Here is a 16,931-nt window from a genome sequence, read left to right on the forward strand (position 1 = left end):
AAAAATGGTCTAAAATCTAAAAAATAATATGAAATAAGTATGTTGAAATAAGGATTAAAAGAAAGGCTCAAAATCGTATTCAAAAAGAAAAGATTATATAGAATATTTGAAAAATAAACAAATAGAAATTCTAAAAATATAGAAAATAAAAAATTTTTGAAAATTAATGGACACATTCAAAAGCAGACTACAGATAGCACAAAGAAACATTAGTGAACCGGAAGAAATATGTGAGGAAATTACCCAAATGCAACACAAGCTTAAAAAGAAATGGAGAATGTGACAGGTTAATAAAGATGGAAAATAGAAAGAAAATATCTAATATAAAGTCTAATAAGCCAGAAAGAGAGAAAAGAGAAAGCGAAGAAGAGGGAATATTTGATGTGAAAATGGACGAGAATATTTTAAAATTGGTGGAAGATACCAGTTCTCAGATGTACGAAGTGCAATGAGCCCTGAATGAGACGAAGAATGATAAATATACCACTTGTCTTATCCTAGGGAAACACCAAAACAGCAAAGACAGATTGTAATTGAAGGGAAAAGACATTACATATAGAGGAACAACAATTCAACAGAAGGTTCTCCATCTCAGCGCTATGAACATTTGGACCAGACAATTCTTTGCTGTGCGTAGCTTTCCCATGCATTGTAGACTATTTGGCAGTATACCCAGACTCTATCCACTCGATGCCAGTAGCACCTTTCCCCCAATTTTGACAACCAAAAAATGTCTCCTGACATTGTCAAATGTCCCTGGAGGGCATTATTGTCCCTGATGGAGAACCACTAAATTAGACTGTGATGGAATTCTCAATAGCAACAGTAGAAATCATCAGGCAATGGAACAATAGCTTCAAAATGTTTATGGAAAAAACACTATTAATGTAGACTTCTACACCCAGCTAGACTATAATTCAAGAGCAAGAGTAGAACTTTTATTTTCAGACAAAGACTGTGTAAGTGACCACTCCTCCCGAAAGAAAGATATAAAGGATATACTTCAGGAATTAGAACACGAAGTCTAAAAGGAAGGCATGGGAGGCAAAAACCACAAAAACAAAGACAAAATGGTGATGAAGAGGTTAATAAACATGTGAGTAAATCTAAATAAGCACTGACTGTATTAAAATGACCAACTGGAAAAGTTGCGAAATAAGAGGGAAGTAAAATGTAGATAATGATAAGATATTTATGATGAGCAGGGTGATAGCAGTTAGTGTTTCCCAAGATCTTTGAGCTGTTCAAGAGAAAGGCAGAGATATAGAGAATGATCTCAGGGTAGGAAGAATTTCTTAATTTTTGTACACACTTAAAACCATCTATAAAGAAAACAACCGATAAATATAAAGTACTATGTGGTAATATTAAAAACATGCACATCCCATGCGCCAAGAGCTCCCACTCTTGGTGTCTAGGCCAGAGATGTTCTTACTTACATGTGCCAGGAGACATGTGCCAGGACAACTTACTTCAGAACTATTACATCAGCAAATAAAGTGAAAATAAATTGACCATGTAGTGGTAGGGAAATAGGTAACTCACAAGGAAATACTGTACAATAGTACTGTGAATTCTGCTGATTTACATGAATCAATAGAGAATGTTAAGTGAAAATCAAGCTTCCAAAGGGTAGAGTATAAAGCAACATATACAAATTAAAACATGGATTAATTATAGGGAGATACATACGCAATACAGATAAAAATTCACATTTGTTACTTTGGGGACAGCGGTAAAGCGATGAGAAGGGCCTCTAGTTATATCTGTAATATTGCATTTTTTTATAAAAAGGGAGATACAGTAACTGTGGCAAATATTTCACATGTACTTCATCCCAGCAATGGATACATAGGTAATTTTAAATAAGAGATTATTATCTTTTTTTGGGGGGGGGGTTCCTATATATATCAAATATTCATTAGACACTTGGCCAGAAAAATAAGAAGCTCTCCTTTGAGTCTGGCCACCCTCATAACCTCCCAAAGTGGAGGAAGTGAATAAATAAGGGTATAAGTGTTCTCCCTCTCACCAAAAGTTTTACTTTCAGAAAAAATACAGGTGATAGTGTTTTGGAACTGTGTGTACTTTATATTAATTTGGTTAACTATTTAAGATAATTTCTCCCATAACAGTAAAATGTCATCACTTTATATAACAATAATAGTGGTACAGAAAAAAATAATGAAGCTCTATTTACATAGTGCTTCATGCATATATAAAGCACTTCAGGCCCTTTAATGGCTATGTGGGTTAGGTGGGCAGGTTTGGTTTTCATCTTTCAATGAGAAAAAAAGCTCCCACAGAGTGTCTAACTGCCTCTACCAGAAGGGATATGCAAAATAACATGACCCAATACCATCATGTTTTAACTATAAAGTGAGAATAATATTAATTTTGTCAGCTGCCATCATTGTAGAAGGGAACACGAGATAATTTATGTGAAAGTCTTTTAAAAATTGTGAAACCCTCTACGAATGTACAAATTTGTTATAATTTTCATTATTATCTTTAATGCTCTTTTAATAAATCTGTTCTATAATATACAGACTTAACATTAGGCAAACAAAGAACTCTTAGGATATGTTATAAGCAAATGATTAGTGACAAAAATACATGTATGATTTGTGAAAAAGAAAAATGTAAATTTTATATACAGTGTGATCTTTAATACTAAAATATATATGCAAAGACAAATTCTGGGAAGAAGGGTAGTGAAATATCACTAACATTTATCCTTGGGCAATTTTTAAAAATAAACATTTTATTTTCTAGCTTTATAAGGTGATAATGCCTCACTTTTTAAATTAAAGAAACCCTAGAAGTTGTCAATATCTAGTTATTATTTGGAACATTTATATTTGATAAGATTTCACAAAAATGATCTACTAATAGTCCTATGTAGTTTATTCTGAAGAAGTTATTAAATGAATCAATGAATCCACCGGGTAGAGATGGCAACATCAAATGCTAACTCGTGCACTGATATTTTAATATTAAAGACTTCTTTTTCACTTAAGGTGTTATTTATGAGATTTCTGCCTGCCAGTCATGTAATTTGCAACAAAATGTTATCGCCACCTACTGGCGGTTCTGTATTAGTGGGACGGTCTTCTATCAGGTGAAATGAACTTCAACTTCTATGATAACACAAAACTGTACCCTCTCATCTGTGCTTCAGTCATCATAATAATGACAATTTTTTTGTTGAGTTTATTACATTTTTTTCCTGGCTAAGCCGAGCATTATATCATTTCATTCCCCGCACTATCCATAAGAAATACGAACCTTTAAAGAACTCATTTTATGGAGGACAATTGAAACACAGAGGGGTTACACAGTTTTCCGAAGGCCACAGTTAATGAATGACAGAGCTGAGGTGACCAACCCAGAAAACGGCAGCCCTTCTGTGGTTGCTGCTTTTAACCGTGGGAAGTGCCATTGGGGTAAATCTGCAGTGTGAAAGCACTATGAATGGTGACAATATTTATTGAGGAAGCATGGAGAAGAAGTCAGATCCCTGGGGATTTGGTTGCCCCTCAATTCTCGATTGCCTGTCTAAGGCCCTAAGCAGATCACCATCCCAGCATGACCTCCTTTCTCTGAATCTCACAGGGTTTTCGTGAGGGTCAAATGAGACATGGAGGGAATAGTCCTTTGTAATCTGCTTCCTGGTTTTTCAAATTTTATTTCTGAATTAAATGTGATCATTAAAACTGTCAAAGTCCGAATTTGTATGATTTGTGAAGAAGAAAAAGGTAAACTTTATATACAGTGTGATCTTTAATACTAATATATGCAAAGATAAATTCTGGGAAGAAGTGTGGTAAAATATCACTAACATTTATTCTTGGGTAATTTTTGAAAATAAACTTGTCATTTTCTAGTTTTATATGGTGATAATCAATTTTCTTTTTCTTTCTCGAAGACATGTCATTTTTATGTTGTGACTTGAAGTCTTGCCTTTTGGTTTGCTGAGGATCAATACACAAGTGCCTCTCTAAGTGTGCTTTCTGCATCTTTAATTAAAGTGTAACGGTATTTTCCACTGCATCGCCCAATGTCCATCACTCTAGGCCTCATTTGATACATCACTCTAATTCCAGGAAATGCTGTTCCTGCAGGAGAATGCTCTCCCTTTCTGCTGTCAGGAAATAAGAGCGCGAAGCTCTCTTTGGCTTTGGCTGACAGGCGATGTAATTAATGCTCCGTGAATCCCGTCTCCACAGCCGGGAGCGTCCCCACCCTCGGCGGCTCCCCAGCGCTCCTCTCCCTCACAGGCTTACTCACCCCTCTTTGCAAGTGTAAGTGACAGTGTTGCCCAAAGTGAAGTTACTCCCAATGACGACAGCATCTTTGATGGCCGGCGGCTCTCCACAGAAGACAAGATGACAGGTAGGTGGCGCTCTGTCCCAGCTGCCCGATGCCGTGCATTCCAGGACCGAAGGGCCCTGTAAGCTACAGGAAAGGAGGACACCGCCTCATTCGTTGGCTATTTATTTACTGCTATGGAGATGAAAGAGGAAGGACTTTGAAGAGAACAGGGGGCCCTTGAGGAATCTGAGTACATACATATAAAGCTTTTCATATTTTACTGCTGTATATGGAAGCAAAGGAAAGCTGAGCAGGATATAGACCCTTTAAGACAATGAATGGGCTAAAACAACGTAACTTGGTGCGAAATGAAATGTGCTCACTGGTGGTGTTGTCGGGCACTCCAGGCCTTGTGAATGGGTTACTTGCATGAGAAGTAGTTAACAGGCTGATTAGGATCCAGAGGTAAAGGAGAGAGACACCCAGGAAAACTGAGACACTCAGGATCACTGAGGTCAAAGGGCACTGTCCTGGCCCTGAGCCTGGGATCTGAACCACATTGCTTCTGTCCCTGACCTCTGGTCTTCCTCTGATTTTACAAACTTTGCATCTTCTGGCTCATCCACCTGCCCTTGCCACTCTGATTCTGATTCCCTGTATTACTCACTCCATGTCCTGTTCACCTGATCTGTTTCACTTCAGATCCTGTTGGCCAAGTTTCTGATCACAGACTGACTCCCTATTGTCTCTTTTCTGCTTGAACACACACACGCGCGCACGCGCGCGTGCACACACACACATCATTAATCAAATTAACCTCTTACATTACCAAGGACCCACACCCTTACCCTGACAAGCTTTTATAACATCCCATGTGATGTTGAGTATAAGCTTTGATAAGTTGTTTACCAAAAAACCCAGGCATTATCTTATGCATTACAATACTTTTTGCTTTCATGTTTAATGTCTAAAAGTTTGTAGCAATTAAACTAGAGCTCCAGATGGAATATTTCCCTGGGTCTTTACTGTAAGCCAGGCCTCAGGAAGCATACAAATTGGAGAATATCTTTTACATTTAGAAACTTGTATGGAAAATTAGCCAGTCACATGCAAATGGATTCTGTTGAGTAAATAACTGAGTAATAGGAAGCATGGCTGGTGGCTGTGGACCTACCTGTATCCACTCTCACAGAAATATGATGCAGTAGAAAGGTAGGTAAGCCCACTCAAAATATACTCCCCATGAGTTATGTTTTCGGGGCTGGAACACTTGACCAGCTCACACACAGGGGGAGAATGACTCCAAGAACCGCGAGCAAGACAGGATGATTCTTTATCACCCTCCAGAGTATAGCCTTTATTACACCTAAAGAAGATTAAAAAAAAAAAAGAATATAATTTGCTTTACTTTGCATAATTTTATCTGTGCCAAAACCTCCAAAAACATTGAGCATTTATTCACATTGGAAGAGTTCTGTTTTCTCTCCTGTAATAATGTTTTGAAAGTCTTTTTTCCAAGCTTCACTGCTATACATCTTCCCCACGGTCATCTTGCTGGGGGATACACAGGAAGATAGATTTAAAGATCTGGCTTGCCTCCAGTTTGTGTCATAGATTAGCAACTGCAAACAGAACATTCTTGGTTTGAGAGTGTCTGGTCTAGTATTAGTTCCTAAAATATCGGAATTGGAGCCAAAGCTCCAGCTTTTTTTTTTTTTAATTTCCAATTTTCATATTTTTAATAAACTTTATTTTATGTGCAGGTTCATGTTCACAGCAAAACTGAGCAGGGTGTTCAGCAAGTTCCCACAGATTTCCCACCCCCACATTGGCACAGCCTCCCCGCCCCCCACAATCAACCTCCTGTCACAGAGATTTGTTAAAATCAATAAGCCTATATTAACATATCTGTATCACCCAAAATCCATAATTTATATCAGAGCTAATTCTTGGTGGTGTACATTCAATGGGTTTTGACAAATACAGAATGACATGTATCCACCATTGTGGTATCATACAGATGCAAAGCTCCAGCTTATAACCAAGAATACTCATTAGCTTGCAGGGCCTTCTTACAAGGCATCCATTCTTAGAGCTCCTCCAGGGGGTGCTGTTGACAATAACAGGTTACTGGTCAAGGGACTTAAGGATTCTAGACATGATTACCATTAGATAGATTATTGAATTCAATTTTTTCATACTACACATAATTCAATTAATTCCATATTAATTCAAAACCATCTTCTGGGATTATTCTTCCTCCTTTCTCCCAGTATTATATCATTGCCAGCATTTCACCAACTTCTACAATGTAGTTTTAATCTTAGGCACTTACCTATATATTACTTTACTGCCATAGGTAAATGCTGATCCATCAATGCCACCATTTTCTGGAATAGCTGGTGCACCACAGGAAATGGCTTAGGAAAGGGAAAACAAACAGCATTGCTTTTCTTAGTACATGTGTGCAGAATCTCTAAACGTTCAAGGGCAACTCATGTTTAAATATGAGCCAAATGGTAGGGTCTTAAATACCAAAAACATTGACACAATATAACCTCTGACATTTCTACCCCTCGAGTGTCTAGGATTGCCAAACACCATAAACGTGGGGAATTAACTGAACATACCTTCACAATATGGTATCAGATGACTCCATTCTCCAGACTCCAAACATGTGATTTTGGTTGCTCCTGTCAGCTGGTGTCCTTCCTCACATGAAAATATGACTTCGGCACCCACTGTATAGATCTCACCAGAAGAGTGACCATTCTCTGGATTTCCTGGAGCCTTACATTTTACACGTTCTTGAAAGAGAGAAAGAGTTTTTGGGGAACCATAAGTGGCTTTCACGCAACCATTCAATAATTCCACTACAGGTAAGGTACCAGTTACATCCTGCAAAAAAAAGCTTCTGAAGGGAGACATATGAAGATCAGGGACACATTGAAAGATTAGACCAGAATATATATTTAATAAGCATTTAAACAGTTTTTTAAAACCCCAATGACTAACAAAAGATATACAAAATTCATATGGCCAAAAAGGGAATTGTTCACTGGAGAGGTAGTGGTGGAGCCAGCACATGGCTTCAAAGTGATTCAGTCTCTTTGACTTCCCCTAAACCCACACCCACATTTTAAGAGTAACTGATATTCTTTGGAGCTAGTCCAACGTACATTTAAGAGAAGTTCCCAGTCTCACTTTTTAAACAGACTACTGATCGTGAGCCCCTACTACATGCAAATTTGGGGTCAGTCATCACTCCAAGGAAGCTAAAGGGAGATTTGGGGTTAGCTTTAAATAATAGACGGGATTATAGTATTGAATTCTTAAAAAGGGAAGATACATTGATTCAATCTTTCTGAAGAGCATTTTGGCTATAAAAGCCAAGGACTTAAAATGAAACACTCAACGAGTCAATGCAATTATAAGACTGGATTTTGACAATTCCTCTTTAGTGTTTCCTGGTAGTTTTCTCACAACAAATGTAGAAAGATGTTGATGGGCTGAGAGATTGACCAATATTATCAAAGTATTCACAAAATATAGAGACATGGTAAGGCAAGATGTTCATTTTTATTTTCAATGATATTATTCTGTGTGGCTGAGGCAGAGGAAAGATACTGATGATAAAGATATCATGATGCATCTTTTTTTTTTTTTTTTAATGAGGCAGTGGAAGCCATTGATTGTATTTCCAAATTCACTCCTATTTTGCAGACATTTCTTCAACAGTATGAAGATCTAGTTGGCTCTCGGTTTTGTTATTCAGAAATCGGGAGGTTGGGAGAGACACAATGCTGATTTGAAACACCTTTAATTGTTACTTATGGGTCTTTTTAAAGATAGTTTATCTTCTCCATCTTCCCTTTAATGTTGAAAATATCTTATTTTCCAATAACATACAGTGAAAAGATATACTTGAATAACAAATTGAAATAAACTTCCCAATTACTCATCTCCTAGTTACCTGCACAGTGTTTACCATCTCCTGTGTAGTGTGGGAGACACACACAAATGTAGGATCCATTTGTGTTCAGGCAGGAAGCATGCTTGCTACAATCTGACCCAAGTGCACATTCATCAACATCTAAAATGAAGACAGATGAAAGCTGATTTTTCTCATGTAGTAAACATTTATTTTTAAATCATTATACTTTCTGTATGACACTATATTTTCTATATAAAATTTAAGTATAGTAGTCATCATGACATTGCAGGTATACAATAAAAGCTATTATTTCCCTCATTTATAGGTGGGCAAGTAGAAGAACAGAAAAACACAGATACTCTTAATATGGAGCCTGGTAAAAATTTTAAACTTTTTCGGCACCTCTATGGACAGCTGCTTTGCCATTATGGTTTGCCCAGAGCTTACTGGGGTGAGATAAAGTTAACAAAGGAATACCAAGAGAGAGGCTCAAAAATTTGGGATTATTGTCTCCTATAGAGTTTCAATAGATCAATACAGTGATGGCCAATCTCTATCTTACCAATGCATGATGGTGAAATGCCATTCCAGCTCCCATTATTCGTACAGAACATCCTTGAATCACCCAACAAATAGTAGCCACTGTTGCACTGGTAGGTCACTGTGCTGCCAGCATGGAAGTCCTCGGCTGAATAAAGCCCATTCTCCAAAGAGGGTGGCACCCCACAGCTAATGCCTGTAATGTGACAGGAAAAACACAACTACATTAGGACATTTTGTTTATACTGAACAGGTAGTTAAGCATGAATTTTTCATTGCCCAAAAGCATTAGTCGAGAGTGCTCTAGGGGTGGAAGCAGCCTGTAGCCATACCTGCGCCCATAGGATCCAGCACATTATCTGGCTTATAGTAGGCACGCAATTCATTCATTTAAAAAGCATTTATGGAGGCTTTCAGTCAAGGTGGTAGAGTATGTTAATGTGATACTTGCATCCTCCATGACCACGTCAAAACTATAATTAAACTACAGAACAACCGTTATTGAGAACCACCTGAAGTCTAGCTGAACAGAAGTCCTATAACTAAGGATATAAAGAAAAAGCCACATAAGACTGGTAGGATGGTTAGAGAGGCAGAACTGACTGGTCCCATACCCATGTGTGGTGGTTAATAATTGGGAGGGATTTCTTGGCTGCAGAGGTCCTCCCGAGGACCAAGGGGTCCCAGCCCCACACCAGCCGTGACAGCTCAGGGTTCTAGTGCCAGAAAGAGAAGTCCCATAACTTTTGGCTGTAAAATCTATCAGGGATTGTGGCTGAGTGAGACAAGGGCTTCTAGAGTCCCAGGGGTATCTGTTAAGGGACCTGTGCACAGACTTACTCGGACTCCTTCTCTCTGACTTCCAGCACTGGGGCAGTAGCTCAAAAGGCACCGTGGACAAACTGAAAGAACTAAATTATCTGGCTTCAGGGCAAGGATTGATGGGGCAGCTTTCTCCCAGATGGAAGTGCTGGCAGAAGCCAGCACCTTATCTGAGTCTCCATCAACCTGGCTAATACTGTTCACCCGTCCCTGGTGATTCCCTGACACCTTGCCCACCCAACTTTTGGGCCAACCCAACCCTCTAACAGTGGCATTTCCATACAAATGGTGTACAGAGGCATTTCTATACAAATGGCCTGTCTTGGCACTCGCTACTGACCAACCTAAAATCTCTCACAGACCACAGACAAGGAACATCTGGCCTCGGGGTGCTCTGTATCTCTTGTTAAGTTCCCCAAGCTGGCTCTAGCAGTGCACAGTCTCAGTTCCCAGCTTGTGCTCTCCTGTGCACCACCTCCAAGCCCAGAACAAGGAGCAGCCATCTACACATCACTTTTTAGCTCATGCTGGATGGCTCCCGACAAGGCACAGGCAGCTGCTGACCTTGGCCTGTACTTCCCAGGAGGCCCCAGAGCCAGAGCATCCAGTGGACATCTTCATACCACACCAGAGCACCACCCAACCACCTTCATGAGCAGGGAAGACTCAGCGGGCGCCAGAGGCCCTCTAAAGCTAGTCCTGCTCCATGGGGTGGGTCCCTGCACAACAGCTTCTCTACTATAGTTACAGCCATTCCTCACAACCAATCAACCTGGAGGTTAGTCCCTCCCACTGACATGCCAGCAGCAATCAAACTCAACTACAACAAGATGGCGCATATAGCCCATCTTGTGGGAGGGGCATACCTGGAGTACCCTGCTTGGGTGACTGGGGAGCCTGTAACACTGGGCCCCACAGGACACCTATGACATGAGATAACTCTACCAAGACTGGGAGATGTAGCAGCTCTGCCTAATACACAGGAACAAACACAGAGAGGCAGCCAAAATGGGGAGACAAATAAACATGTCCCAAATGAAAGAACAGGACAAAACTCTAGCAAAAGAACCAAACAAAATGGAGACCAGCAATTTACCAGATTCAGAGTTCAGAACACTGGTTATAAGGATGCTCAACAAACTTAGGGGAAGAATAGATTGACTCAGTGAGAACTACAACAAAGAGACAGGAAACATAAAAATGGAGATAGAAAACATAAAAGAGGACCAGTCAGAAATGAAGAATACAGTAACTGAAATGAAGAATACACAGACGGAATTAATAGTAGATTAGGTGAAGCAGAGGACTGAATCAGGGATTTGGAAGATAAATGATCAGAAAACACCCAATCAGAACAGTAAAAAGAAAAATAATCCAAAATAAATGAGAATCATTTAAGGGGCCTCTGGGACAACATCGAATATACCAATATTTGCATCATGGGGAGCTGGAAGGAGAAGAGAGAGAGCATGGAATTAAAAACCTATTTGAAAAAATAATGACAGAAAATTTCCCTAAGTTGGGGAAGGAAATAGACATACAAGTCCAGGAAGCGCAGAGATTCCCAAACAAGAAGAGCTGAAAAAGGCCCACAGCAAGACACATCATACTTAAAATGCCAAAGATAAAAGACAAAGTGAGATTCTTAAAAGCAGCAGGAGAAAAGCAGTTAGTTACCTACAAGGGAGCTCCATTACAGTGTCAGCTGGTTTCTCAACAGAAACCTCGCAGGCCGGAAAGGACTGGCATGAAATGTTCAAAGTGGCGTAAAGCAAGGACCTAAAACCAGGATTACTCTAATCAGCAAAGCTGTCATTTAGGATCAAAGGACAGATAAAGAGTACAGACAAGAAAAAGCTAAAGGAGTTCATAAACCCGTATTACAAGAAATGTTAAGTGGTCTTTAAGAAGAAGGAAAAAAGATAAAGAATATGAGTAATAAAATGGCAATAAATACATATCTATCAACAATTACTTTAAATGCAAATGGGTTAAATGCACTAATCAAAAGACACAGGGAGGCTGAACGAATCCGAAAACAACGTCCATACATATGCTGTATATAAGAGACCCACTTCAAAGGACACACACTGACTGAAAGTAAAGGGCTAGAAAAGATATTTCATGAAAATGAAAATGAAAAAAAAAAGCTGGGGTAGCAATACATATACCATATAAAATAGCAGGATCCAGCAGTTCCACTTCTGCATACTCATCTGAAGAAACCCAAACCACTAATTCAAAAAGACATATGCACTCATACAAGCCCCCCACCCCCAAAAGCCGGAATTTATTTATTAAAAATTCTATATTGGGATCAAGAAGTACAAATTGGCAGTTACACCAAAGTCACAGGGATGAAAAGTACAGCAGAGGGAATATAGTCAATAATATAATAACTATGTATAGGGCCTGTTAGGTACCAGATTTATCAGGGTGATCACTTTCTAAGTTATATAAGTGTTTAATCACTGGGTTGTACACTTGGAACTAATATAAAATTGCATATCAACTGTAATTGATAAATAAAAATATTAGAAAAAAATATATTTAGGGAGGTCCTGCTACCTGCTAGACACTGTCCTAGGTTCTGAGGTTATAGTAATGAACCAAACAGACAAAAATCCCTCCTTCAGAGATCTTACTATCTAGTGGGAGTAGACAGACAAGAAACAAAAACTTATATATATCAGGTGGGAATAGATACTACAGAGAAACTGCTCTGGTAATCCTATCTACAAGAGCCATCTTGCTTCTCTGCCCAGGCCTCTCACTTTCTATTTCCCTACCCTGCTTTGCTTTTCTTTATAGCCCTTATTTCTGGTCCTTGCTGTTTCTTATTTAATATAAATAAATAATATTATATTGTTATTTTCTGCCTCTTCTACATTGTAAACTTCATAAGAGGGACTTTTTTGCCCCCCCAACCGCTGTCTAGCACATACTAGGCACTTTAAACTGTTGAATAAATGAATGAGAAGATGAACCCAACTCAAGGGATGTCTTTCTGTTTTCCTACCCAGCAATGGCCCACCTCCCTTTGAGCTCTGGCCTCGTATCTGTCTTTTCCTCCCACCCAGTTCCTTGAGCCAACTGGTGTGCATGCACCAATGGTGGTGTCTTTACATCTTCATTGCCTGCCTCCCTCATGCCCAACACACAGGGTTCACTGCACAAAGGAATCATTCAATGAATATCATCTAAATTTGCTACTGTGAAACATCTAGCTTTTATAGAGCATTCCTGGAAAAAAATTCTTATGGTTCCAATATTGTTTAAGAGCTACTAAAGTGCCCTCAATAAAGGCAGCTCACGTTCACAGTGAGGGAGTGGTTGAGTCCACTGTCCTTGATTCAGACAGGACTGCACAGGGTTCCCGACCATCTGGAAGCCTGGATCACAGAAAAGACTGATTTTGGAGCCTGGCTTTAAGTCTGCTGATGTAGTTCTCAGATGAGGTATGGACCCTTCTAATGGTGCGCAATCTGAAGGAAAAGAACACAGGTACAGAGCTTGTCAACAACACAGTGGAGCATCACCAGGTCAAGGCTTTCAAATCATCTGTTGTATCAGCATTTGACAGCCACTCTGCTGATATGAAAATCACTGGCAAGCAAAATTACTGGACAAAAATTATTCAAGTCAAAAAAGAACTTTCCCTCTTTTAGCAGGATCTGCTAAATACTTTTTAAAGGACAAAATACTATTTTAGGAATATTAATAAAACACTCTTGTAAGTTATCAAAAAAATCATACATTTTGGGACATCTTCAGGAACCTGGTTAAAGACACTAAATGTTATGAGGCGGTTTGGATCACTCAGAGCTTGACTATTCACTGTGCAGGTTGCTATATCCATTGTGTTACCTGTCCCTGGAGGGCTGCTAGCAGGTGCAGAGCCGAGAGAACACCCATCTCAAATGGAAGTGTAGGACTTGGGTGGGCATTTAAACAATGAACCATATTTATCTTCTCATCCTGTTTTTCTTATCTATTTCTACCTTTATTCAAGTTTATTCCACAATTAATTTGTACCTTGTTATACAGAATGTATTTAAGTAGTAAAATAAATAAGTCAATCCTTTGGATGAAGTTGGGTAAAAATGAATTACTAGTTAAACAACAGAGTAATGGGCACACACTCTTTGACTAACAGAGAATTTCAAATTGTCTCCTGCTAGAAAACCCCAGGGTAGTCAAGAGACAGCAGAGTCTGTGGAAGAAGGAAACTCCAACCAGAACAGAATATGCTCCTGGAATCGATCTTCACTTTCCCCACAATTCCTGACAGGAAATCGGGCCAGGCTAACACGTTTCCTTTAGTGAGTTCCTCCGGGCATGAGGTAGCCAATGATTTCACCTGAAAGTTTAAAAACACACCTTTAGATAAACCTTACTGATTTTGCTGAGATGGAGTTATATCTTACTTTAGTCCTGTTCAAAACATCTGTAGATTTAGGGTGTCAGAAAGCAGGCTTTTGTATGATATGACTTCAGGGGAACAGGAAAATTCTCTTCCCTCTCCCTCTCTTTTCCACCCCCATCCTTCCCTTTTCCAGATATTTCAGGGTTGCTGGAAATTCTGAAATTCTACACATAGAATTTGTCTAAAGCTTTTCAGTTTGTTAAGGTGTAGAAGAGGTTCCCCCTCTCCATTCTCCTGTCTTCTGTCTCTGATTTAAAGTTGAGGCAGTGAAGCCTTAGAAATGTTCCGCCACTAGTAAAAAGAGCAAGTATTTATCAAGCTCTTACTGTGTGCCAAACAACACTATGATTGTACATGTAGGATTAGGCTTAATCCTGCCCAAGCTCCACTATGCAGTTTTGTTTGTCTTCATAGATTAAAAACAAAAATAAAACAAAACAAAAAAAAACCCCTAAAGCTTAGAAAAGGGGGGGGACATGTTCCAACTCATCATGACAAGTTCATTGGAAAACGGGGATTTGAACCCAGGCCATTGGATGGCAGACTGACTTTAACCACTAGCTCATCTGTTATAATCTTATGCTACCCCTAAATTTCTGCATCTTTAGTCAGAGGAGTTTGAAGTTTTATTCTCTATGATTATTTCCAGCTCTGAAATGACAAGATTCTATAAAAATACTCACGTCCAATAAAACTGAAAAATATCACCAAGAATATGAAAAGGGGATTTATTGAAAGTTACTATAGATAACCTCTGCCTGGCTCAGTCTATGACCATAGCCTCAAATACATTGGTGGAAAATTCTGAAAACCTAGAGGTTACAATAAGATATGGCATCATTAGGCTGTTCACATTTTTACTAGGTTTGTACCTTTGTATCTCATAACTGTCATACACTGAAAATGGAATTGACCTGCTGTGGAGACAGGACATAGTCCCAGAGGTTGAGCTGGCTTATGGAGCCCACAAAAGACTCTGCTGGATTGAATCCCTCCCCTTTCTTGTCTTGCTCTTGCCCGAGAACTAATGCACCACCACCTAAAGAGAGGAGAGAAAAGGGGGAAAACTGGTCTGAGTGTTGTTCCTAAAATGCCAACTTACTGAAAGCACAACTAATATAAACATATCAGGGAAAATTATTAAAAAGCTCAATTATCTACATTGATTGCATGTTTTATCAATAAGGAGAAATTCAATATTTTGTATAACAACTTAAAATATATTTAAATACTATATTGGATTTATAAATATTTAACTATAAAGCTATATGTATACATGTACATGCATATAAAATTTTATGTCAGAAAAAGAGTAAGTCCTATATTGTCTCCTTTCTTCTAGGAAATTATCCTCCATGACAGACTACCAGTTGCTGTTCTTTATCTTCTTATTCTTAAGCCTGCGATGCTTACATTTCTCTCACCAGTTTCAAGGAAACTTCTAAAGTTGCCAGTGGCCGGCTAATTGCTAAATCCAGTGGAAACTCTTCAATATTCACATCAGGTAACTTCTCTGTCCCATGTTCCTATTAACTTTTTCATTCTTCTTAAGTGTTCACCCTGTTGTACTGGCTGGTGTGTGTCGGTCCTGCCAGAACTGACCTCCCCCCTTCTCCACTGCTTTGTGCCCCCAGTGGTTGACACCTATGGACTGCACCACCTTGTTTCCTTGTCCCTTTGGCTTGTTTGTGTGTGGCCAATGGAAGGACCAGCCAGAGGTAAGAAAATCGGATTAGGGAGAAGTTAAATACCCTGGATACTTTCCTCCCAAGCAGCAGAGGGCAGTGGCTGCCTTCTTCTGTCTAACATCATTGCTCCTGCTGGGGGGTTTCTCTCCATTGCTACAGGTTTGCCTCAATTCTGGCAACAACTCTCTCTCCTAGTCATTTCAGGCCCTTTTCTCATGACTCTCCATTGTTGCCAGACAGAGGGTGTTCTACTACCATATTTGGGTTCTCTTAAGCTTGGTCATACCTTTGAAAATAGTCCCTTTATTCAGCTCTCCAGTTCTCCTTCTGTGTGTACCACCTGCTTCCTGAGAGGAGCCTTGCTGATTCCACTTGGTTTCCATGACAGCAGCCTCCCCTGGCTCTCTTTGAACCTTTGTGCTCCCTTCTCTGCCTGCCCCCTAGACACTGGTGCACCCAGGATCCCACCCCGGCCTCCTCTCTGCTTCCTTCAACTGTCCTCCCTATTTGATCTCACTCAGCTGCCAATCAATGCCTGTAGATCCTTCTTTCGTGATTTCCTAACTTACATCTTTTTCTTATAAAATAATTAAAAATCAATGCATACACATAAAAGGAAATTTGAAAAAGAATAAGTATAAAGAAGTCACCCTACCAAGAAATAATCATTTAATAGTTTTTTGTATTTCCATCGACGTTATATTTTTATTTTTATTATATTTTAGTGTGTGTGTGTGATATTTTAAAACACACAACTCAGGATCACACTATATATGATGTTTCAATCTTGCTTTTCTTCTTGAACATGTTTTCATTACATGAGTTTTAATAGCTATTTTATCATATGAATGTACAGCAATCTATAATTTGCTTAATTAATTTTACAACCACTTCTAATTAGATACAATGAGATAAATATATTAATATGTAAATATTTGATTCCTGGTGGTTGAATTGTTGACTGCACGCAAAAGGTTTATCTAAGGCTCTTGATGAAAGTTTCTAAATTTCTTCCCAAGAAGGCTGTATCAATTTACATGCTGGCCAGCATTCTAGAAGAGTACACCATGCTGAATCCTTGCCAATCACACCTTATCACTAAAAACAACCTTGTCTATTTGATATGAAGTTGTATCAACCTATGTTTTTAGCTTCATGTATTCCTGTGATTAGAATTCAAACTCATTATATCTAAAACCAAATACAG

The 16,931-nt window shown here is 39.0% G+C and overlaps 1 protein-coding gene across 1 annotated transcript in view; it reads right to left on the minus strand.

The window, feature by feature from the left end:
* SVEP1 (sushi, von Willebrand factor type A, EGF and pentraxin domain containing 1) overlaps window positions 1-16,931 on the minus strand; it is a 164,422-nt gene that overhangs the window by 40,978 nt on the left and 106,513 nt on the right. The window contains exons 28-36 of the mRNA XM_090274555.1: window positions 14,951-15,075; window positions 13,847-13,970; window positions 12,925-13,095; window positions 8,811-8,984; window positions 8,288-8,407; window positions 6,945-7,121; window positions 6,650-6,734; window positions 5,489-5,680; window positions 4,291-4,458 (exon numbers count right to left, since the gene is read on the minus strand). Coding sequence (XP_090130681.1) covers window positions 4,291-4,458; window positions 5,489-5,680; window positions 6,650-6,734; window positions 6,945-7,121; window positions 8,288-8,407; window positions 8,811-8,984; window positions 12,925-13,095; window positions 13,847-13,970; window positions 14,951-15,075 — 1,336 coding nt within the window. The remainder of the gene's footprint in view (window positions 1-4,290; window positions 4,459-5,488; window positions 5,681-6,649; window positions 6,735-6,944; window positions 7,122-8,287; window positions 8,408-8,810; window positions 8,985-12,924; window positions 13,096-13,846; window positions 13,971-14,950; window positions 15,076-16,931) is intronic.

Source organism: Furipterus horrens, unplaced genomic scaffold (assembly GCF_987537825.1).
Source record: "Furipterus horrens unplaced genomic scaffold, mFurHor1.1.pri manual_scaffold_4, whole genome shotgun sequence".
Taxonomy (NCBI): Eukaryota; Metazoa; Chordata; class Mammalia; order Chiroptera; family Furipteridae; genus Furipterus; species Furipterus horrens.